The sequence below is a fragment of the Etheostoma spectabile genome, chromosome 2 (genome assembly GCF_008692095.1).
Source record: "Etheostoma spectabile isolate EspeVRDwgs_2016 chromosome 2, UIUC_Espe_1.0, whole genome shotgun sequence".
In the NCBI taxonomy this organism is placed as follows: Eukaryota; Metazoa; Chordata; class Actinopteri; order Perciformes; family Percidae; genus Etheostoma; species Etheostoma spectabile.
In genome coordinates this window covers 24731397-24756533 of record NC_045734.1, presented here as the reverse complement: position 1 = coordinate 24756533, position 25137 = coordinate 24731397, and the positions used below count along the sequence as shown (strand labels likewise).

Below are 25137 nucleotides of genomic sequence, written 5' to 3'. Positions count from 1 at the left end.
CCTTTTTCAAGTGTCTTTACCGATCCCTTTTTATTTACAGTCGGGAAAACATTCCACGATTCCAAGTTCTTTTTCCCTTTTTTGAGACGTGGAGGCAGTAGAAGAAGAGGACAGAATCAGGCGTCCCTCATTATTCAGTTTTTTTGGCACAGGTTGAGCTTTTTCATGTCCTTTGTCTCTCGCTTCAATCCCCAAAATTCAAAACAGTTATTCCACAACAGGATTCCAGGCTCATGTTCCAAATGCCTCAATTGACAAGTGTACTGTATGTGCATGTAAACAAATACAGAAAAAGATGGGGACACACTTTTCAAGCTCAAGATTCAAGTCCTAGTTAGACGACAATGTTAAGCTAAAGAGCATGTTGTGGTACTGTTTTTATCTAAACATGGCTTTCTAAGTCACTGGCTTATTATTTATACAGATGTGTCTGTTTATGTATGTCTATGTGTGTGTGTGTGTGTGTGTGTGTGTGTGTGTGTGTGTGTGTGTGTGTGTGTTTGTGTTTGTGTGTGTGTGTGTGTGTGTGTGTGTGTGGTGTGTGTGTGTTGTGTTTATATGAGAGATACAGCAAGTTCCATAAACACACCACATTACCAGTAATGATTTCAACAGTCCACTTCTCATGAAATTAGAGTAAGCACACGTTTACTATTTACAGGTCTGTACAGAGTGTGTGTGTTTGTGTGGTGTGTGTGTGTGTGGGGGGGGGGGGGGGGGGGGGGGGTCTGAATGTTAAGTCTCAGGGGACTGAGTAGTGAGAGCTGTCTCACTGGAGATGGAGGACAGTGTACGGATCCCAGTGGAGGGGAATAGAACTGAAAAGTAGTGGAAGAAACTGGAGACAGAGCCAAGGCGCTTAAGTTGCTGTGCATTGTGGGTATGTGGGCTGATCCATCACAGCAGTGGGGGAACAAGCAGCTTGGGATGTGTCCACTAAGAAGAGGAGTAGACATTTTCTGAGATGCGCTTCAGCTTTTTAACTTTTGGATCATTTTGAGTGCAAAGTAGAAGTCGATCTTCAAAGTGCTCTCCTTCGTGGTGTTTCTGGTGAACCGGTCGGTGTAATTCAGAGGGTCCTGTTGGTGCGTTAAACGCTACACTCTGATTAAGCTCTGGTGAACGCTGAGTTGGATATTATTATTGTTGTTGGCTGTGAAAACTGGATTTAGGCAGTACTGGGGTGGACTGGTGCAGTTCTGTGGACAGTTTCTAGTGGACTGAGGACTGTGGTCGGGCAGTGGGGTGAGCCCGGCTAGCTGGGTCCAGTTGGTCGTTGGGAACGGAGCGCCGGTTCTGGTCCGGTCGGTTGGTGGCCAGGTACTTTGCTCTCATACTGGAGGTGTACTGAACAGATGGAGGATAGTGAGGACAAAAGGAGGGGATGGAGATGGAGTGGAGGAAGAGGTGGGTGACAGAGGTAAATATGTAAGGGAACAAGACAACCAGAGGGACAAATTAAAATAAATAGATAAAATTAGAAGCAGGAGGGAAGAGGAAAACATGTATAGATTACGATCAAGCCTTATTTAAACTGAAGAATAAAACAATTATTGAAGAAACAGTCTTAGTTCAATGTGAATAGTTGTGACAGATAGATAGATAGATAGATAGATAGATAGATAGATAGATAGATAGATAGATAGATAGATAGATAGATAGATAGATAGACAGATAGATAAATAGATAGATAGGATTACGACGTGTGAGGTAAACAAACACAACAGATACAGCAGAAATTCTTTGACCAGTCATTTGGACAGCCGGGGGTTTGATTACAACAGTCATTTGTTATATAACAGCTGATTAGGTCTGGATGATGTTATTGTGAATTAGCAGATGTGGTCCATTTTGTCAGTTGTTGTTGTAGTTAGTGCTCTAGTTCTGATGTAGTAGGTTAGCCTGGTATGAGTTAGTGGTCTCCTGTGAGCAGCTAGCTAGTTACTGTCGGAGGTGTGGTTTCCCCATCACTGCAGCAGCTGATGATGGGTGAGCACTCGGGGCAGCAGCCAGGTCGACAGCCCTGCCTAAGAGTGACGAATCGTGGCCATTTTGGTGGGCACTACAGTTCAACAGTGGAGATGGGAAACGTGTGCTCCTGTCACTGTTTAATGGTGAAGGGTGAGGGGGCACAGAAACAGAGGACACATACACCTCGACAAGAAAATGCACACATAGACACACTGTGGGAACAGGGAGGGGGGGAGGGAGGAGGGGGAGCAGGAAGTTTGGAGGTTTGGGCTCAAAATCTAAGATCTTTCTTCTTCACTGCAGGGTACGGCCAGTTGACGTGAAGTAATAACGGCTAGATTGGTGGATTAAATTGTGTCAGTTCACAGTATTGTAGACCCAAATGTATACACTTGATACTGCATGGAACAACGTCCACAACTGCAGGCCCAGCAGAACCTTTTCAAAGCCTGAATAGTCAACCTGTTTGTGACAAATAGTTAAAACAAGAGGTGCACCTGCAAGACTGGCAGAATTGTGTCTTTTTCTGTTGGAGATAAAAGGCTGATGTACTACAGTTCTAAATTAGAAAAATCCCAAGAGGTTCTCTCTGAACTGGTCATCTGTCTGTCAAGTTCTCCTCACAACCAACCAGACTTACATCAGAAATAGAGGACAACTTTGTGTCTAACCCAACAATTACACTTACTAAAAGAGACGAGTGTGTCTTTTTATGCAAGTGCAAATCCTACTAACAACAGACTTCTTTTCAAACTTCCAGTTATCCCAGGCTGCCAAAATGACCTTCATAAAGGCGATCCATGATCACGGTCTAGTTTGAGCACAGAGGACACTTGCAGTGGTGTAAGGAGAGGGGCTACCTTCCAATATCCACACTGGCATGCTATAAAAACATTAGACATATAATGTATTTATCAACACCATGCTTCTTAAATTATAAAAAAAAGCCATCTCTGTGGGCTCTGCGGTTTTTTATTTTTTCCCAGCTGCACTGTGGGTATTGGAAGATAGTGGAGGGAGAGTGTGTTCTAGAAAGTGTGCACTTACAGAGGGTGGAGGGGACTCCCTGCCAATCAAGGGGGTGTTCTCACACCGAGGGTTCTGAAAGTTTGCGTTCTGGCTCCTGTATTATAGAATAAGAGGTTACTGCATGTGGCCACCCTGCCACTGGTGCTCAGTTGTTGAGCCGTTGATCTGTTGTCCATCTGTGGTCTGCTCATGATTACGACTTAATGAGTCTCTGACAAATGGCCTCAGTAATAATTACAAGTCAGGATCTTAAGGTTGGTGGTAACACATAGCCAGGGTTTAAACACCTCTGCCGCAGTCCAACATAGTTAACATTCCTTCCTAACAATGCACAAAAGACACAAACATTCAGTCTCACAATGGGACACTGGCTCAGTAAAATAGTGCTTTTATCAGTGTGAGTCTGTACCCACAGGAAACTGGTCTGAGACACAAATTGTAAAAAAAAAAAAAAAAAAAAAAAAAAAAAGTATATATTGGTAATTTGTAACTATTAAAGGATTAAAAAAATAAAATATTCTTTCATTATGCTCCAAATGTCCCTTGCATTTAAAAGCGAGTCAAATAAGGGCTATCTCTATGATCTCTTATATTTTATGTACAACAGCACAACTGATCACTGATGTTGACAGTCAGACTCCTTCACACCTTAGGTAGATAATGAATGTCAGAAAAAAACTGAAGGAACATGGTTCAACTTACAGTATTGATGCAAAGAGATATGTATGGGAGGTTCCCACAAGGAAAATAAATCAAAATGACAGTCCAAAGTTTTTAAACTAGTAAAACGTATTTGTACCCAGGTAGCTTGATATAAACAACACACATTGATCATTGTTCAGTATTTAAAGCTCTGTTTCAGTTTAAAATATAAAAAAAATGTAAGCTTGTTGTACTTAAAGGACAAATGAGTGTTTTTCTATGTTTTGGTCCATTAACTATGTCTAGTTGACATCACTGCCAAACCATTTTCCAAAGTATAGGTCTCCTTTATATTACTGAGCTAATTTCCTAAGATTATGTCAATCTGGTCCTTTGGCAGGTGGTGGTCTTGCTCCTGGCAGCTGACTCTTGTTATTATATGTCAGATTCCACAAACATGACAAGGTAAAATTAAATATGCTCACAACTGTATAATCACGCAATGATAGCTTAACTTTGACTAAAAAATCTAATATTTGCTTTAAGGGATTAGCTACATATCTCAGGCAAGTGTCAAATCTCAAATTATTCTGGTATGGACCAAAACTATGTGACTACTGTATGCTTTGAAACATAGTCAATATTGCTAAGCATACAGGATTTATTAATGGCCCAAAACAGAAAAAACATGGTCCTTTAATGGTCCAAAAAACTCACATTACTACATAATACAGGTACTGTACTGTTCTTTCATATTTCTTGCTGCAGAATTACAGTTTTTCCTTAGCAGGACACACCACATAGTACTCAATTAGATTACAGCTAAAATAGTAGCAAGCAGTGGCAGACTAGAGGTATATATGCTTTATATATTGTATATATGTATTATATTCAGAGCAAGCAGTACTTTGGCAAACTGTAACACGTAGCAAGCATGGTGAAAGTATTAACTTATACTATGGCGAGTGCAAACCCAAATTCTCTTTTAACAGGTTTTCTGCTAACATTATGGACTGAAACTGGATGGCTGGCTGATACAGCAGGCAGCAATTTTTCTATCAGCATCAAAGGGAAAGCTAGTAGATGTAATTTACTGTGTAAATTGTAATTTCCCCGTGGGACTAATAAAGGATACATTAATGTGTCACGAGGGACATGCGAGCCATACAGAGCAAAAAACTAGCTATTCTAACTTATCTTATTGCAGGCAGTGAGCGTTGCTATGCTGCTAGTCTGGGTCACAGGGGAGGGGGAGGACAAGCATCAGCTACCTATGGCAGGCAGTGTATTGTTCCTGCTAGCCTCTAGCTAGCGGTGGGTGCTAACTCACATGTATTCAGTGACGGGGGCATTGCTGACAGTGTGGGCTGTAGCGGGCAGGCTAGCTTCGCTACCGTAGCTGGAGCCACAGCTGTAGAGACTGGGCATGTGAACGCGGTACAGGTTATCGTGCACACCACCCCGTGAGGCACCCGACTCATCCTCTCCGTCTTCCTCATCCGTCCTTCAATTGGTCAGGGTAAGGGCAGGGCACGAGAGGGCATGATGGATAGGAGGGGAAAAGGTAGAGGGGAGGGAGATCCGAGAGAGACAACAGAGTGTAAACAAGTGGTTGAAGAGGAGGTTAGGAAAGGGGAAGGTGTACTTGTACTGTGTGGAGTCCCCTGATACAAAAGACTGGGTAAGGCCATGCCTTCAGCACCAAAACAGCTGAACAAGTAGAAAAGGAACATGGGCAGCATTCATCTACAAAACAGATCCACTACAAGTACAGTGGGGTCTCTAACATTACTACACAGCCCAGAGTGGACCCATGAAGCTGTTTTTTTCTTGGGTTACCTAGTATTCAACTGTATGAAGATAGTAGACTCTTCCATATCCTCAAAGTTCTCTTAATATGTAGAAACATGCAGACATTTTCTTCATGCAGTCATCCTCTTTTGACATAGAGGATTCGCTACTGATAATTACTGTCCATTTTAAATTGTCGATATTTAATCAAATTTCGAAAATCCATTTTCTTTCAAGTACTTCATGCATCACTGAGTGCCCCATAAAACTTAAAGCAAAAACATCAGGAAAACAAAGGAGATAACATGGCTGGTTTGGGCAAACCATTTTCAGACATAAAATGGTCAAAAATGTAAAACGGCCAGCAACGTAACAGAATGAGGCATCAAATAAGATATGTGCTGATTTGGAAGTTGGATCTCTGGCTACAGAAATGTACTGGCTTCTACAATGTATAGGTCAACCACAAAACACATGTACATGTGCATATGAAGCCCCTATCAAGGCTATGTATTTTTTTTTTCTTTGTTATTTTTTTGGAAGCCTATACCAGCTATCTACACACTAACAAGTCACAGCAGGCTGGTAATGTTTCAAATAAGTAAAGAGGGAGGGAGCTGTATGAAGCACATATTTAGCAGAGCGCTACAGTGTGTCAACAGAGACATGAGGCACAACAGTAGTAACTGCATTGAGTGGCCACCAGATGGAGGTATTTCACTCATGCAACCAAATAAAGAGCTAAACTGTGCAGCCCATCAAACAGACTCTGCAGTTGCAGCACAGTCAGCCTCATATGCAACCAACCCCATGAGCAGTTATTCTTGCTAAATTCTGGGACATTACGGATTATTGTTTAATACCTGCTGGGCCATGCATTTGCATTGCTGGTAATTCACACCCAACAAACAAGCGTAAACAACACTGTTGTGGCACAGCAGTTTCATAATTCAAATCATTCACCAGAGTGAAACTCGTTATTGCATGTATAGTCTAGAGCTCTTTGCACTGAAAATGATTTGTTTGTTTGAATGGCTATGTGGTCGGGCAATTTATTGGACCATAGGGTTGTTTAATGTCCTTGATATCCACCTATAATTCGCTGAAGCCCAAAGCATTTCCAAATCAGGACAGGGAGAGAGGAGGAAGGGACGGAACAGAAGGAGGAAGTGGGGCACAGAAAAAAAAACGTGGTGACACACAATCTAACACAACACTGGTTGCTCCAAGTTCACAGCGGAGAAAAGAAAATGAGAGATAAGTACAAACATAGAAACAAACAATCAGCCAGACTGGCAGTGCTAATGGCAAACAATAAAATAAACAAAACTGGATAGATGCAAAGACAGGCAAGAAGACGGACGGAAAGATACGACAGCCCAGGAGGCAAAAACACTTAAAGAATGACATGCATGGGTACCGGGAAGATTCTTTATGGGTTTTTCCACTGTTTTCAGGTCATAAGATGAATTGAGTTAAACAATTACGAAGTTAGAACAAGTAACATGTTAGCTGTTAGTGCACAGATTAACTAAAGAGATAGATTTAGAAATGTACATGCTTGTGCGAGTCTTGCGTGTTTGTGAGAGAGACTATATGTGTGTGTGTTACCTCTTGCCAGGCCAGGTATGTGGCACACTGCACACAATGGAGGAGAACATCAGAGCAGTGACAAAGGAGAAGAGAACCAGGTAGATGACACCCTCTACCCCGTCATAACACAGCCCAGTCAATGCCTGAACGTAGTCCTACATGGAGAGGAGAGGAGTTAGTATTGAAGAAAGTCTTGGATTTGAGGAGTTTTCTCTTCTAACACAAAACACAAAGTGACTCACCATGTGTAGGCTGCGGCAGTCAACCAGAGCAGTCAGCTGGTGAAGACCAACCTCGGTGGAATTCAACACAGACTGGATTTGCTCCAGACTCCCCTGCACACAAGAACCAAAGGTTACACTCACGTGCTCAAATATAGATTTCCGCCTTCATGTACGTATGTCCTCACACAGCAGATAAACACGTGGCCCTTTTATAACCGCCACTTTTATCACGCTCCCACTAACGCAAATCCACTCATCCGTTAAAATAAAGACCTACAGATCATTGCACACACAAGCACACACACCTTGGTGTTGGCATGGTCACGTGTTGCTGATCTCAGTAGCTCTGCCACATCATCCTGCATCTCCACCAATGCTTTGTGACTCCCTGACAGCCTCTACAAACATACAGAGAGAGACAAGAGAAATAAATGGGGAAGAAATCACACACGCAAATACATATTTGGGTTATTTGATTGCTTTACAGGTTTAAAAAAGGTAAATCACATACAATAAAGGAACCAAAGAGAAATGCATTCTATAAAAGATTAACTTCAACAAGAGGGGGAAGGTACCTGCTGAAAGGGGTTAATTTGGCCAGGGTTGCACCTCAGGTAATACTGCAGAATATCTGGGAATTAATCAATAAATACATGTCAATAGAATACTTATACATACATTTAAAATATAGTTTAATGAATGAAAAGCAAACAATATCAAAGTATGTGTTAAGATACTCTAAACCTACAATCTCTCAATGGAGGCTTGTTAGCAGCGTTACTCAGACATTATGGTGTGTGGGGTGTGTGTGGTGTGTGTTGTGTGTGTGTGTGTGTGTGTGTGGTGTGTGTGTGTGTGTGTGTGTGTGTGTGTGTGTGTGTGTGTGTGTGTGTGTGTGAGTGTGTGTGTGTTACAGAGGCCACATCTGTGCTCTACAGAGCGGAAACAACTGACAGGCAACAGAACTCATTAGATGAGTGCAAAGAGAGAAGTGAGGTATGGAGAGGAATAAAGGGAGCAATTGAGAGGTAAAGAGGGATATAAAAGGATGAAGAGAGAGAACAAATCAGATAATGATCCTAAGTGGAAAAGCCAAAATGTGCTCTGACGATTTATATATTTATTTTACATTCGGGAGAGGCCGGAGGAAGTGCGAGCTGGGAGAGCGTGTAGGATTGCTGATGCATTGCAGTCAGCGGAGAGAGAGAGTAAGAGCTTTGAGATACCAGAGTGTCAGTCAAACACAATCCCTTTGGATACACTACAACACACACACTTGTTTCTTAAAATAGAAGCAACATGTCAGGGTGAGATTCAACTGTCTGTGTGAATAATATAACCAAATAAAAATCTATTCAAGATATGTCTGCTTATTTGTCAATCTATATTTTCACCCAGTGAGAAGTACATTGACCAATCCTATCTTAATCCTTCATTCTTCAAATTCCAGTATTATAAATAACACTACCAATCACACTATTATACACAATATTATTATATTTTACATAATAAAATGTGTTGTCTTTCTACAGCAGTGGGAAACTTAAGTCATCCCCAGTTGTCATAAATATGTGCAGTTGTGAAATGAGAATGGTACACAGAATCTTTGTTTTTTCTCTCTTATGAAATACTGGATTGTTTCATCTCTTCAGGCCTCTAAAAATACTTCAACAAAACAATCTGAGGCAGTCTTTGGTTGAAGTACTCTCAACAAATTGACATTTAACAATTCACAAGCCTAAGACTTTTGGAAACAGTGTTTTCTAGTACAAAAACCTTAGAAACAGCTTGAAACCAGTTCACTGGTTCTGTATTTTCTTGTCTGCATACCTTGGTTGATGACAGCGTTTTCCATGGTTACCCTGGTGATGTAGGTATCCGGGGAAACGCAGAAGTCGCTGGCGGACTGTAAGAGGGTAAACACACATTACACATCAGGTTAAAGTAACATCCATGCTGAACACACTCGCTCGAGCACTGAGAAAAGATTACATCATTGCAGAGCCAGAGAGCTCTGCGATGTTGCCATGGTTACACTTACAGCAGCGACAGCCAGTTCCAGGCCGAGAGACCCCCAGCTGATTATCAGAGTCAAAACACCCAGCAGACACACTCTGAAGGACACACAAATACATATTTTTAAAGATTCAGCTTACCAAAATGAGTTGCATTACACAGTTTTAACAGACACAGGTTCCGAGTTGGCTCATCCAATAGGAGCAACGTTTGGGGCATGATGTGAAGTAGCTTACCCTATCAGAGTTCCTCTAGAGTTGCGTATAAGGCCGAAGAGCACCAGAAGACAAATGAGTACATCAAACAGCAGCAGACTAAGGTACCCCAGCCACCTGTAAACATACAAATGTACAACCACAGTGTCTCATACAAATATGGGATATTTCATAACACACTACAAAGTAGAAAAACACATCAGCCATAAAGTAGAGGGAGGTAGTCTTTTGGGACTGAGCAAATTTAACACACACCACGAAGGACATTTCCCATATACCAGGGGCACAATCAGATCATGAGTTGTACATTTGAATGGTTTTACCATGCACCCTCCAGCCAATCTGAAATGATTTTCCATCTGCTGAAGACTTCTTTTTTCATGCTTCTTTAAATAATTGTTAATTTCTTATACTGCACTGTAACTTTTATTCTTGTATTTCATATCTGTCTTATTCTATTCTTCTTATTCTACCGGTGTTTTAAATTTTTAACTGTTTTAAACTGCTCTTTCATGTTTAATGTAAAGCACTTTGAATTGCCTTGTTGCTGAAATGTGCCATACAAATAAAGCTGCCTTACCTTAGCAAAAAACGTGCTATAATACTGGATGCATTGTAATATAAAATATCTTCCCATAACTTTGTTGACCCCCTAAACAGATCAGTTTTCAGTTCAAGCCAGCAGATACTTTTTGCATTACAAACAGATAGCATTAGTTGTTAGTACTGACCTGTAAAAATCAAAAGCTTCCGTCTTGCAGGCCAAGTCCTCCAGGGAAACTTCAGTATTGGACCAGAAGGGAATATCCACCATCAGCCTTACCAGCTCGTCCAGCTGTCCCTGCAGCTTTTGTACGATGGACACGTAGTCTGTCTGCTCCTGGAAAGCTGTTTCCAACTGGACTAAGCTTTCCTCCACTGTCTGGTTTAAGGCTACGGCACTGTCTGACACCTGGACATTAACAGAAAAGAGAAATGAACCTTAAAACTGCCATGAATCTCTTGTTTAAATTTTAGTTTTTATTGGATCCTGAGAAAGTCTAAGGATACAACAGGTTACTCACCAGTTTCTCCACCCCTGACACGGTGCGGTTGGCATGACGGAGGGAGTATGCCAAACGATTGGCCCCATCACTCGACTCCCCATTTCCGTAGAATCCTACAGCAATGCCAGCACTGGGAGGCAGAAAACAGGAAGCGCCAAGTGGCAATGAATAATTCAACCATCAGATGGCATCAAATTAATCAATATGGGTAAATGAGTTAAAAAAAAAAGTCTCTCCGTTGAGACATGCATTCAAAAACAACAACACTGCAGCAGAGTGAATGTATCAAGGGCAGTCCCCCTGTTAACCAGCAACAGGGGGCGCTTTGGTGTCACAGTCAGGCCATCAAAACAGCAGATACAGGACTACAATACCAGGAATGATTCTCTCATACTGCCTCATACATACACACACACACACACACAACACACACACACACACACACACACACACACACACACACACACACACACACACAACAACACACACAACAATTGGGTCACCAGACCTCACATAATATGATCCTTCTGCAGCTCTGCATCCACATTTACACATGCTACAATATCTGAGGGTCCTGGCCCCAACACCCTTTCTTCAAAAACCAAGTACTCCTTAACCATGTTCACACCACAACCAACCCCTCGTCCACCCAACACCATCACTTCCAAAGAAATCTCCTTTACACTCTCTATTTCTTCACATCTACTGTAACCCTCTTTCCCCACACAGCCCCTCCCCACGATGCTCTTATTTTCTCACTCACCCTTTAAAGCTCTTGTAGCCCTCTCTGTTCTCTTTGTGTACTGTATGCGTGCATTCGCACATGTGTGTATGACTGCACTCACTCTTTGTATTGATGGTGTCTCTGCCCGCACACAACAAACAGGTTTGTGGAGGGAAATTTATGACCATTGTTAAGGCAATTCATTCTAGCCCATTAGATCTTAAGTAGCCCCCATGTTACAGCTGGTTTACACACACGCCTTTATGTAAGTGTGTGTGTGTGTTTCAGAGCTTTACGAGGGACTTTATGTGTTCATGTGACATAAAATGACAAAAACAGACAAGACTTGAAAAGAAAAGCTGACTAAGGCATGGAGGCACATTAAAGTGTCATCTCAGTCTAACCGTAAATCATCTCCCTCCACTGTTGTTTAATTGCATAGAAAAACACACGTACATCACTATTATTCCTTTGAGAAACAGCAACCTGTTCTGAGTGTTGCAAACTCAGAAAGATGGAGCACTGCTTTAGTCTCTGCTTCAGTCCATTTTTAACTGAAATGGACTGACATCAATGCTCTGCCGTACCTAAATGAGCTTACTAAAATGAACACAGCTTAAGCTCAGTAGAAGAAACAGTAAATGTTGTAGTCAGTCAAATGTTTTTCCATGATGAGTTCAAGTCCAAACCAACCTGATCCAAAATAAAAGCACCCAATTAGTTGTAGACCCAAATGATATATCTTATTTTTTACTGAGTAGAGACAGTGCATCTTGAATACACAAACTGATACTCCTTCAGACTAGGGCAACTAAAGTTTTTCTTTAGGGATGCTCCAATCCGATAGCCTGGTCCTATAAGACTCTCGGACATTTCATTTGTACAGAGAGTCTGGCCACTCTCCATTGACAAGTATTAACTTCCTTGAAGTTTACTCTGAAGTTTAAAACCATTGGATCTGCCCAGAGCCACTTTGGATTTGCCATAACCAATCGTCAGATCCAGACCGACAAGCCTTATATGCATTAGCATCACTAGCGTTAGCCTCAACTCCTTCACCAAAACGAAACAAGCTGGAAAATCAAACTTTTCCCAAACCCCCAGGGGGAAGAGGGCCACAACATCATGGCCACCACAAAAAAAAACAAGATTGTTCTTGCTTTTTTTTAAACTTTTGGATATTTGGCAGCGTTGCCACAACAGACCGAATGGTTTCGCTCGAATCTTTCTCCGCTGCCAATACGGAACTACAACTCTAGCGCACGACCTCAACGTCATCGTTCTCAGCCACTCCCTCTGTTTGCTGATTGGGCCGCCAAAAATTTGGCTGGAGAAAACCCAATACTATATTGCAAACTCAGACATACTACTGAAGGGAAATGAAAATTGAGCTTAAGTACAGTACGTAGGAGGGCGGATCATGTGGATGCACCGACAGTTTTGTTGTCAGTACTTAGAATTCCACATGGGGGCGTCAGAAACTACGCACTATAGCTTTAATTAGCTCATCGGGTATCAGCCATTCCTTAACGATCCACATACAAAGTTACAATCCTTAATATGTTCATGTACAAACACTTTTTTTAATATTAAGTATTGTTGGCATTTATCCAGCAATTAACATATTTACATTCTGTTATAACCTCTCTATTTAGTAGCCTTGATCATTACTGGGGATGCCCGCCATTTCCATGCTGGATTCAAATTCCATACTTGAACCAACAGTAACCATGGGTGTTGCCAAATCAACCAGAACTGAAATTTTAGGAATGATAACTATAAATAGTTTAATAGAAGTCTCAGTCTTAGAGCTGTCAGTTACATGTATTCAGTCACAGCCAGCTGCAGTTTCAGTTCTGATTGCAACAGCATCCCTGGCCTCATGTCACCTTCCATAAAAAATGAAGGAGTATTGAGCAGTGTGAGGAATCATTTTAAATCTGGGGAACAGTGAGCACTGGTATCGCAGGAGTACTTGGTATGGCTTGAGCTGACATGTCAGAAACAGCATTGGGAGAGAAAAAGAGATGTATCTTCAATGTCTCATTGAGTTATCTCCCAATGCTTTTTTAAACTAATAAAGGAATCATTCTGCCTATAAAATGTCAGAAAAAAAAGAGAAAAACATAACTTCCCACAGCCTACAACATCTTAGAGTTACTTGATTGTGAAATTACATTTGTTCTTGAGAAACTGGAAAGATCTTTCTCTTAATAATTGACTTAAAAGAGTGTTTGATAATAAAAACGTCTGATTAATTTTCTGTTGATCGACTAATCCATTGATCAACTGATCCTTTCAGCACCATATACATGTAGCACAATAGGAAACAACAAGATACAGCTTCTTTTATCCAAACCAAACACACTGCACCTGCACACAAATGGAGGAAGTCCACATGTGGTTGGTGTTGTGCCAAAAATAAAGTATGATGTCATATTAAATTGTGGACAAAGAATCTCATGAGCACAACCGCACACACAAACACACACACACACTTAGATTCATATCAAATATTCAATAAGAAATGTTATAGCTAATCATAAAATATTAAGAGCTGCAAAAACACTGAAAAAGCACTGAGTCATGCCAACACACACACACACACACACACCACACACAGACAGACAGACATAGCTCCCCCTGACTGTATAATTCATTTCTCGCCTCTGCATCAAAATCTGCTTCTGTCTCCATGGCAACCTTTCTAGGCCAGGGAGAAGGAAGATCAGAGAGAAATAATAAATATTGGAGGGGGACTAAAAGGGTAAGAGATCGTATTTAAATCTGGGGAACAGTGAGCACTGGTGTCGCAGGGGTACTTGGTATGGCAGATACTCTGAGCTGACATATCGGAAACAGCATTGGGAGAGAAAAAAAGACGTATCCCCAATATCTCAATGAGTTATCTCTCAATGCTCAATGCCGAGCAGCAAAATGGTATGAGAGGGAGAACATGTATTAGAATTAGAATTAGAATTAGAATTCAACTTTATTGTCATTGCACTGTCACAAGTACAAGCAACGAAATGTGGTTTACATCTATCCAGAATTGCTATGGAGAGGGAGGGGCAGAAAAGTGATGAGGGAGTAAATAAAAAAAGAATAGTTTGTATGTCTGTGAGTGCAAAGAAGAGCAGAGTCCACACAGCCCAGTACCTCTGGTCTCTAGCCTGCTGCTGGGTCGATTGGGTGAAAGATCCCAATGTACACAACTTTCAGAGTCAGATAAACACAAAGTTGCATGTAACCACTGGGGGTGGGGGAAAATATCGATACAGCATAGTATCGCAATATTTTCCGTGGCAATACTGTATTGATACACAGGCGCCAAGCATCGATCTTTTATTATATACTGTATGTGTTGGTCAGTTTCTCTGTTTGACAATAAAATTGAAGTGATATGAACAAACAGAGAAATGTATCTTTTTAGATAAAACAGATGTTGACAAAGTTTCCTTTTGGGGACATCATTTTAAATTGGGAAAAAATAGAAGTTTGAAAGAAGTTAATAAATTGCAATGTATCGCAGAATATTGCAATATGTTTAAAATCACGATAATACCGTATTGTGACATAAGTACTATGATGATATCGTATCGGGAGGCGTCTGGTGATTCCCACCCCTAGGAACCACCTGTTTGGCTCCCGGTAACACCACTTGGGCTTTGTTGCTTAAAGAAGCCTGAGTGGACTGACTGGTGCAATGTAGGTAGATTTACAGTATTTATGTAGAGTATATACGGATACTGTCCAGAGAAAACCTTGTATCACCAAAATGTTGGCTTTTGCAAGAAGTGAGAAAAGCAGTAGTGTTTTCTGCTTGATGGCAATACATTTCTGTACATGATCACACTATTTTAAAATGTTCATACAGTTTCCTCAGACTCAGGACTTCTGTTTAGTACTGAAAGAACTGAAAAAATGATGCGCCCACTACCACTACTGCTCTATTGAGTGACTTCTGTTTAGTATCCATTATTCTTCCCAAAACTCACACAAGAGCGCATCAGCAGTAGGTGGAAGGAAAGATAACTATTAATGCAAGGAAATGGGTAACTATGTGACTCAATCATAGTGTCTGTCTTGTGCAGTAGTAGTTTTAGTTTAGTTAGGGCTATATTACACAGAGCCGGCAAGTCGGTGCCAATCCTCCCCTATCAATCCAGAGAAAGAGAAAAGTCCACTTGAGGCTACAGGGCAATTCCTTTGAGAATGATTCAATGTATCAATCATTTTCTCACTCAAGCAATGTTATGAAAACAAATCATATAGTTGCAACAATTGCAGAGGACAAGGGGGGTTAAACACCTTTAAATTAAAAAATGGATTATAGACGGGGTTACTGTAAAGGCCGTTTTTACCGACAGCGTACTTCTATGCATCTACACCGGACCCTACGCCGTAGCCTGATGTGCACCTCTCAAAAAATGTAACTACACGTCGCGGCGATGCACGTGTCTCGGCCATGGCTCGGTAGCGTTGCATTTCCCCTGACTCATTTCCTGGTTCTCCTTATCCATAAACAACATGAAATCGAGGAGAGGGTTAACTGTTCCTGCAAAAGATGTCTCACCTTGGTCAGAAAGAACAGGGGAGACACTTTGTTTTCTCACTATGGTCAGTACTCGCCCCCCCCCGCCCCCCACCCCCCCACCCCCCCCACACACACACACACACACGCCGGCTCGACGCACACACCAGCGCACAAATATAACCACCTGGCCACTTACATAGGCTACAGCGGAAGCTCTTCGTGGAGCCTTCGCAGAAGCATAAAACAACCTTAATGGTATAGTCTCTCACCTGCAGACAAGTGTGGCGATGATGACGCACCAGGCGGTGCAGCAGCAGTCAGCGCTGGGCTGATGGGAGTGCGTGTGGGAGTGCGAGGAGTCGTCACTCTTGCGTCGCCGGCAGCAAAGCCAGAATGAGTAGAAGAGGAGGAAGATGAGGTCCAGGCCTAAACACAGCAACGCCACAGCCCCGAGCAACAAAATGGACTAGAGAAAGGGGGGATTCAGAAAAGAAGAAAAAAAACAGTAAGTGGCAACAAACAATTTATGAGCTTACAGTTTACAGATTATGTTGTACTTTTTCGGTGGAACTTTTAGCTGGATTCAATCAGTCCTTATCAGTGAGGAAGTGGCTCAGATATACAGGAAGCAAATTAGCTGATATTAGCAGAAACCAGATACAAAGACCAGCCGCATGATTTCGTTTTTCCAGTGCAGACAGACACACACAGATAGACAAATTGTGTTCCTCTCTCCAGCTATTTGAGGCCAGAAAATAGTGGCTGTTAAGTAGGTGTTTGATGGATACCATGAAAAACACATTTGCACACCATCAAACACGCACACCTCCATGGAGTGAGCGGAAGCGATGCAGTTGGGGAGCAGTGTGCTTTAGAGACCCACCACACAGATCACACACCCTCCAAAAGCTTTGAAGTGTAAAAGAAGGGAAGGGGTGGTGGGGGCGGAGAGAAGCAGAAGTGAGAGAGGGGAGTAAATTTGGAACCAAAAAAAGGCTGGAGAGACAGAAATGGAAGAAGATGTGAAAGAAGATGACTGAACACAAAAAGGGGAGACAAGGGTAAAGACAGATATGATGGCTGTTACAACAATTTGCCTGGAACTGATAACATCTTTTTTTGTATCTCTCTCTCACTCTCACACACCACACACACACACACTCACACACACACACACCACACACACAATGCAATGTTAGTTCTTTCTCAGCTGGGAGTGTCTGGAAAAGTAATTGTACTGCAGGACCATGGAGAGACAAAGGCACGTTTCTGGAAAACCAAAATGTCCACCTGCTAGACTACTTACAGTAGACAGAGGAATTGTGTGAACAGTGTGATTCTGGGGACTCCTCCATGGATGATAACAAAATCTGACTCCACCTCTCTAAGCTCCTCAAAGACTTCCCAGCTTACCAGGCTTCTTAACTACTGGTTTTTGTGCTGACCTGATTTTTCCTCACTGCCAGCCAGCAATTTCCCTACCCTGCTCCAATGTATGCAACTCTACTGTAAATACAGTCTGTGTGTGTTTTGGATGAGTGTATGTATTCCAAAATTGTTATCGCATTCAAAAATGCCTTAGATATAATGTTTCCTAAAGTAAGCCCATATCAGGGATGCAATCTTGGCAAAGTTAAGCATAATATCCTGGCGCAGTCCCAACTTCGAAGTCAGGACCCGCAAAAGCATGAAGATGTATGTAGATATATCTGAGGGGTCGTTTTTCTGACTTCCCTCTGATTGTTGCATTTCTTTCTTGTGAATTGCTGGTTCCTTTTACCTTCTCAGGCCTTGAAAAAATATTAAATAAACAAGAGGAAAAGAAAAACTGAACTTAACTAGTGAACTGGTCACAATCAGTAGACATTTCCAATGGTTGATGAACCGGGGTTGCAAGAAGACTTTCATTTTGAGGGTTCACAAGCCAAAAAGGTTGGGAACCCCTGGTTCTGGGTTAACAATACTACATGTCTACAGCTATGCTAGCTAAAACATGACAATGCTAACATGATCATGTTTCGCAGGTATAATGTTTAGCTAATTAGCACTAAACACAAAGTGCAGCTAAAGCTGACGGGAAATGTCATTAACTATGCAGGTATTTGGTCATAAACCCTTTCAGGTCATCATCATATCAGCACTATATGACCTGATGAAAATGAAAAGAGATCGCCAAAGTCATTACAATTCATCCTCTGGCTACCATGAATGTCTGTACAAAATGTCCTAGCAATCCATCTGATAATTGTTGAGATATGGCAGACCAAAGTGGTGGACCGACCAACCAACTGAACCATATTGCTGCATGGCTAAAAACAATGATATCTCCATAAAGAATAATTTATGACTTTATTAATGCTAAATGTGATCTGTTGCTTAGGTCAAAGAGGGCTTCTTATATCTATAGACTGATTTGGCATGCTGTTTTTCAAGGAAATTCCTGAATTTCAGAAACATCACAGAAATAACTGCTCAGACTAACGAGTCACACTAGAGTCAGCTGTTATGCTGTCACTAGCTTATCTTCGAAAGGCACAAATCTCTTTTCACCCTGAGAAACAATGCAGCCTAATACGGTCAGCATTTCCAAGAAAAGTGTGGACTGTGGCAGATGTGTAACCAGGCCAACAAAGGGCGCTGCATCAAATCTGGAGGGCTACAGCCAATCCAGCCAGGCTAGTAGGTCACTAGGACACTACAGTAGAAAGGATACAATATGATATATACTTAGATGTGATCTGCAGTGGTGTAATGTGATGTCTGAGGGGAGAGAAGAGGGCTAATCTTCCAACAGCAGTCCAAAGCACAACTCTCTGTCCCTGCTGGGGCATCAAAGTACTTCTATTGTCTGAGGTCTCTAACTACAGGCCTACGGCTAGGATACATTACAAGCATTAACATTAACTTGCATTATTCACACTGAACAGGCAGTGGAGACAATCTTAGTTTAAATAGTATTAAGTGATGCACAGTAAACCATAAGGAAAAGCCTGCATTATGTGTCAATTATTTTTCTGTCATTACCGCATTATTATTTTCCCATGGGAAAGCAGTTGGTAAAGCCGGGCTGAGTGAGAGGAAATCGGTTGATTGCTTTTCCCAGACTGCTTTTCTCCAACAGGTTAAAGAAGATGAGTGGAGGGTGGAAGGAGAGGATCCTGAGGGGAGAGGAGGGGGAGATAAGCTCTGTAGATTCCTGGTCTCTGGTATTATCCCATGTTATTATCTATAGGCTTAGTGCTAGAGTCAAGAAGCACTGTTCTTCTCTTAATGCGTTGTTTGACCTTTTGTAGCTTTAAAATAAATGTTAGGGCTTAATAGCATAGAGAGTTAAATGCATTAAGCTTTACAGGGTGACAATAAAACATCATGCTATATAACCATAGATGTTTTCATGGCATATATTTATCATAAATCAAGCTAAAAGTGATATATAGAGGATAGTGATATGATAAAGAAAACTGTATGATTTGGATTAATGAAGTAGCAGAGTAGAGATCTGTAGAGCTAGCAAACTAACTGTTGCCTGTTTTGATAATTAATAATTTCATTATTTATCAAGCACTTTTAGTCCTATATAATAATTAACATATTTTCTTTGGGTTTTACATTCTTGGTCGAATAAAACAAAAACAATGTGACCTTCAGCTTTAAGAAATTGAAAACAGCAATCTTTTTTTCATTTTACTTTTCTGAAAACTTTGTTTTTCTAGCTATTCTAGTAAATGCCTGTAACAGTTACACAAAGCCCATAAGTGAGGGCTTGTTCTTTGCCTGAATCATTAAAACAAATGCATTTAATTTGCTGTGAAATAAAACAAAGACAAGCAGGGAATGCTTACATTTGAGAAGCTGTGACCACCGAATGTCTGGCACTCAAAATTGTCAATCAACTAATCAGGTCAGTACAACACACACACACACACAGATAAAGCAACACCAGATGATCCAGCACTGTTGATGTATGGTGTATAGGCTTAACATTAAACTTAAAATCTGACAAAGATCCCGGTCTGTGCAACCCCTTCACTCTGCTACCACAGTGTTTGATGGCCGTTAGGTTAAGTGTCAGGCTGACAAACCATCAGACCAGATTAAGCTTGGATCAATTAGCTACTAATAAGCATGGTGAGCTTGGTTGCGTGTGTGTGTGTGTGCGCACATAAACACTACTGGAGGTCAGCTTGCAGGCTGGAGGAGGGGCTAAATGTTAAACGCCCAGGCACAGTGATCTACTTTCAATCTGTCCATTTAAGTGTGTGTACGTGCACGCCTATAAGTGCTTGTTGTGTGTTTAGCTGACAGGATCAATCACTTCCACCTCAGTGAGTTGACCTTGCATTCTTTCTGCTTGTGTGTTACTCTGTAGTCAAGCCTAGCCTACTATCCGCTCAATTTCTTTCCTGAAACGCTCAATGACCTCAAGTACATTCTGCGAATATTCACCTGTATTACTGTACTGGATCAAAGAGCAACCAAAACACTAACTGCTAAATTTGTGTTCAGACAAAGGCCTTTGATAAACAGCGATGCATTTGTCTATTTTTAATCACAAAAAAGATTCAAGAGTCACACTTTTTGATATTGATGCACTTTGATCCTCTAAAAAAATGCTATGGTACAATGTCTTCCACCATGCAAACTGTAGCATACTTTTCAAAATACCAATTAGAGACTTACTTTCCACTGCTGGGAATGCGTGTTATTACTGGTCACATGATTCCTTTGTAATGTTCTGCAGCTGTTTTACTGTGGCTGGTAGCTGACTCTGCGATTCTACTATAATACAAACAGAAGGACACACACACACACACACACACACACACAGATAGACACACAAGCTATTCCAATTTCTTACAGAACCTCAGGATGAGAGCTCCTATTTCAGCTCCTCAGGAAAATAGTTTTCTTGTAAAAAGAGATGAAGTCAGCATCCCAAATAAAGTCAAAGTCATCAGAGACCAACTGCTCTTGTAAATAAAACCTACATGGTTTTTCATTGTTTGTTTTACAGAAAAAATGTATAGAATAAAATGAGTGAGTGTGTGAGTGAGTGAGTGAGTGAGTGAGTGAGTGAGTGAGTGAGTGAGTGAGTGAGTGAGTGAGTGAGTGAGTGAGTGAGTGAGTGAGAAGAAAGTTTTGAGCAGCTTCGGAGCTCAAGAGATGAATACAGATGAAGCTGTGCAAAATCACATCAGAAAGAAAAACACTACAGAGAAGAATCTCTCTATTGTGTGGGAATGTGTGAGTGTTGTGATGACGGATTCAGGACACCAAAGGACACTGTGTGTGTGTGTGTGTGTGTGTGTGTGTGTGGTTCTCAGCTGGATGAGTGGATGCATGAAAGCCTTTGAGACAGATATACTGAGCCAATCTAAAGACGGGCTTCAGTGAAAGAAAAAGAAAGAAAGAAAGAAAGAAAGAAAGAAAGAAAGAAAGAAAGAAAGAAAGAAAGAAAGAAAGAAAGAGAGCATTCTTTCACAACAGACTACAGCCCTCCCCTTCCCACTCTTTATCCCCCCTTTCCCTCCCTCCGCCCTTCCCCCAATCCAATTCAACCTTCTTCTTCTTCTCACCCTCTATCCTTCCCTCCCCCCTTCTAGCCAGAATTAATGATTTCAACCTGAATAGAACCCCTATATTCACACACACACATACACACAATAACACATGCACACACACAACCCGAGGGAGATCTGTGACCTCACCTCGACAAACAACACAAAGTGCTAAATACGCACTGACACAGAAAGTGAACATACTGTATGTGGCATGTATACATACAACGTATATGCACAACTGCTACAAATAACAAACATATGATTATAGTGCAGGATACTCAGTGACATAGAAACAGCCCCGTCTGTTAAAATATGTCAGGATGTAATTAGTCCAAAAAGGGGGTCCTTAAAATTCCAGTGGTCGCACACATTGACACACACTCTCACAAAGGCCCTTAGTGAAACATTGAATAGCTCGCAGGAAGTGGCTATTTGGCAATTTAGAAGCACCTCCCATGGCTCATCTGGCCTTCTGTCTCTCTCATCTCGCCTCCAATCAGTCTCTTTTTATCTTTCACACTCCTCCTCTCTCCCTGCTTCTCTCTCCAGTTCCCATCTCCCTCCCTTGTTCATGGCCGTGGGTGCCTTCCCACGCTCAGCTCTTGAACTTGCACGCCCTCCCTCCTCTCCCCGTACATGTCAGCAAACTACATTGAGGGGTGACTGCAGCCCATGAAATGTGGGATTCTAAACGATGTGTTTCGGCTTCGTGTGGGTTCTCAGAGCTGTGTTTTCTGGTGCAGAGACCTGGAAGTCACCTTGTTTGAGGATTCAAATGAAATGCAGCAAAACTGGGCCAAAGCCCCTCTCTGAAATAGAGCTGCTCTCAAAGGCAGCGCTGCAGACTCAAGTCAGTGTTTTATCACAGAACGACTGCAATTAGTTTGATGCCTTGAACTACTTCTAATGCTTGTTTTTGGTTTCTACTCATTTTTTCTTTGAATTGATTGATCATTAATCCAATAAAAAGTCAGGATCTAGTAAAAATGTCCATCATGTCTTCAAATTGCTTGTTTTGTTCAACCAACAGTCCTTGACGATGTGGTTTGGATTGTAAATGAACACTCTCAAAGTAAAAAACCTTTTGAAAATGGCAAAAAAAAGGCAACAGGTACAAGACCTCGTACAGAAACTATCAGAGACTTCAATGGTAGAAGCTCGCTCTAGCCGTTTTTCTCCATAAAATCGCAAATAAAACATGTTTTTCTTACCAAGGTTGATTTCTTACAGACTTCTGGCTTCTACAGGAGCAGAAACTTTCACAACCTCGCAGCTCATGGTCAGTCTACTTCGGATGGTTTAGACATAATGCCTGATAATCTTAATCCGTATGGAGAAAGGGACTGTTGACCGGAAGTTCTGATTCTTTACTCTGCGTTTAGGAAGCAGGAAGTGTGACATAGGCCTATTGCAACCATTATGTGTTCCAACCCCATGGTTGATAACCATCTGACTATCGACAAATCAACTAATAAATTCTGCACTACATTTATCTATAACAAAGATGGAGCAGGGATCAGTGTCTTGATTCAAGGACATTACTCTCTCTCTTTCACACACACACACAACACACACACACACAAAGCATTGATCGATGCAGGGAGGGAACCCACAACTCTGCGGTTGTAGGACAGCCTCAGTCACCACTTGGCCACTCTGCTGTGAAATGCTGCACAATGAAGGAGATGATGTATTCTGAGTGGGAGGTAATTATTCCCCCATACTTGTCTTACCTTCTGGTACTCAGAGTCCTCCGGTCTGAAGTCACTGCTCACAAGCTGGAATTCAATGTTGAAATGAGGCAATCGGTGGAGCAGGTTTACCCACCAAGGTGGAGAGTAGTTCACTACGGCCGCCATCCTGATCCAGCTACCTGCCCGCCGTCACTTCACTTTCTAAACCGATTCCTCACACGGAGACTGTAGAGAAATTCATGACCGTTGTGGGTTAACAGGGCACAGAAATGACTTCATGGACTATTTTTCACACCGTCTTTCATGACAGACAGAGTTAGAAAAACAGCTAGTATTGATGTGAAGTTCACCTAACGTATTTAGTCAAATAAAGGTTCCTTATCCACAGTCCTTGCTGCTGTTTACCATCGAAAAATCAAAACCTGCTTCCATTAACTGGAGTAATTACTGATTACATTACTGACATTATAAAGGCACACTTCACAAATTATTTTTTCTTTATTATTTTGAATCATTTGAAGAGATTTCAGTAGTAAAACACACAAGCACATGCTGCTTTGTGTGTAGTAAATGACTAAAACACTGCAATATGACATATTAAGTCATTTCAGTTTTCTTTGAAATTCTGTGAAACTGGAAGTCCTTAATAATGCCTTGGATCAATATGATATTGCCATTTTTACGTTCGTTCTTTAGCCTGCAGCTCCAGATGTATTGCGGGTTACAGTTTAGTAATATGTAGTCGGCCTAATGTAATGTGTCTCTATCATAACTGTGGACAATATTAGTGCCAGCATGTTATTATCACAAATATATACACAAACATAAACAACAAACCATTAAATGTATTATTATTATATGATATTTGTCCTAAAATGCTATTTTAAATCCATTATGAGCAAATATTAAACCTATGAGGTCATACTGTATTGGGACATACTGTACATGAATTATAGCATGACAACAGCATGGCTGACAGCTACCTTGCATCATCCAATGTACGCCCATACGGCAAAACACAGGCTTCGTGAGACAAATGTGTTGTGGACGGTGAAATGGCCGTTATATCAAACCCAACACACAGCCAGCACGACACTGACTTAACACTATCATAACACTACCAACGTAGCATGTATGTCAACTCTGTCGAGGGTATCCTCACACAGTCAAGACGCAAGTCTTATTTTTTTTCAGACACGTTGAGTCAATACATTGTTAGGAAAATAAACCGGATTAGCTAGCTTTATCCTGCTTGGTCCGTTAAAACTACCGCAGTCTCTCAGAGTCGTCAAGGCAACGAGAATGAGAAACGGCAAGAATTCGCTTCATGGCTTCATGTCTGTGAACATCAAAGCCTCTCAGTGTCGGGGAATAGGAACCGTGTTAAAAACTTACCTAGCGAAGCCAAAGCGGATGCAGACTCTCGTTTAGTGTAGTCTTGGGAGTCCAGGCCGGCGTATATTTCACCTATTGTCTTCCCAGATCCGGTGGAGGATTTGAACACCACAGCCGTGCGCTGCTGCATCAACGCGGCCGTACCGAGCTAGCTGCAACGACCGAGTCGGCTGCAATCCCAACCACATTGAAAACAACGGAATAACGGTCACCGACCGGGTCCGCTCTCATTTCACCGAGACACCCTCCTGTTGTGACTGCCTTCCCCGAGAGCAACACTGTCACAGCAGTTTAGGGGTTAAGCTCGTTGACCCGCAACACAGTATCTTCCTTTTTCTAGTTTATGCCGTGGTTTTCTTTTTTAAACCATAACGGTTTGTGCTCGTCGGTTCAGTGCATATAGCGCTGCGGCTCTTCAACTGGATGAAATTGTTAGAGCGTGAAGCAAACGCGGTGTTTAAAAAGCCCTGGAGGACGGGGCTTTGCGGCAGCTCCAGATCTGCAAATGAAGAGAGAGAGAGAGAGAGAGAGAGAGAGAGAGAGAGGAGAGAGCGTGTGTGTGAGAGAGAGAGAGAGAAAGAGATGGAGCAATTGCGCAAAGAGGTCGCCCCCAAACGTTGAAATGATGGTGGTGCATGTTACATCAAAGAACTTTACTTTCAAGCAGTGGTGATGCAAGTCTGGTGGTAATGTACATTT

At 41.7% G+C, this 25137-nt stretch overlaps 1 protein-coding gene across 2 annotated transcripts; it reads right to left on the bottom strand.

Moving 5' to 3' along the window:
- Window positions 1–1149: 1149 nt before the first annotated feature.
- ttyh3b (tweety family member 3b) lies at window positions 1150–24940 on the bottom strand. Of its 2 annotated transcripts, XM_032528803.1 has the most exons (15): window positions 24439–24940; window positions 23083–23268; window positions 16058–16254; window positions 10546–10657; window positions 10213–10433; window positions 9503–9598; window positions 9292–9364; window positions 9081–9156; window positions 7826–7881; window positions 7556–7648; window positions 7269–7361; window positions 7045–7181; window positions 4973–5146; window positions 3019–3094; window positions 1150–1347 (listed from the first exon to the last, which is right to left on the bottom strand). In XM_032528803.1, the coding sequence occupies exons 2-15, from the start codon at window positions 23206–23208 to the stop codon at window positions 1213–1215; spliced, it is 1665 nt and encodes a 554-aa protein (XP_032384694.1). In that variant the 5' UTR covers window positions 23209–23268; window positions 24439–24940; the 3' UTR covers window positions 1150–1212. The 2 variants fall into 2 exon arrangements, with proteins under 2 accessions (XP_032384694.1, XP_032384702.1); XM_032528811.1 differs by lacking the exon at window positions 3019–3094.
- Window positions 24941–25137: the final 197 nt, after the last annotated feature.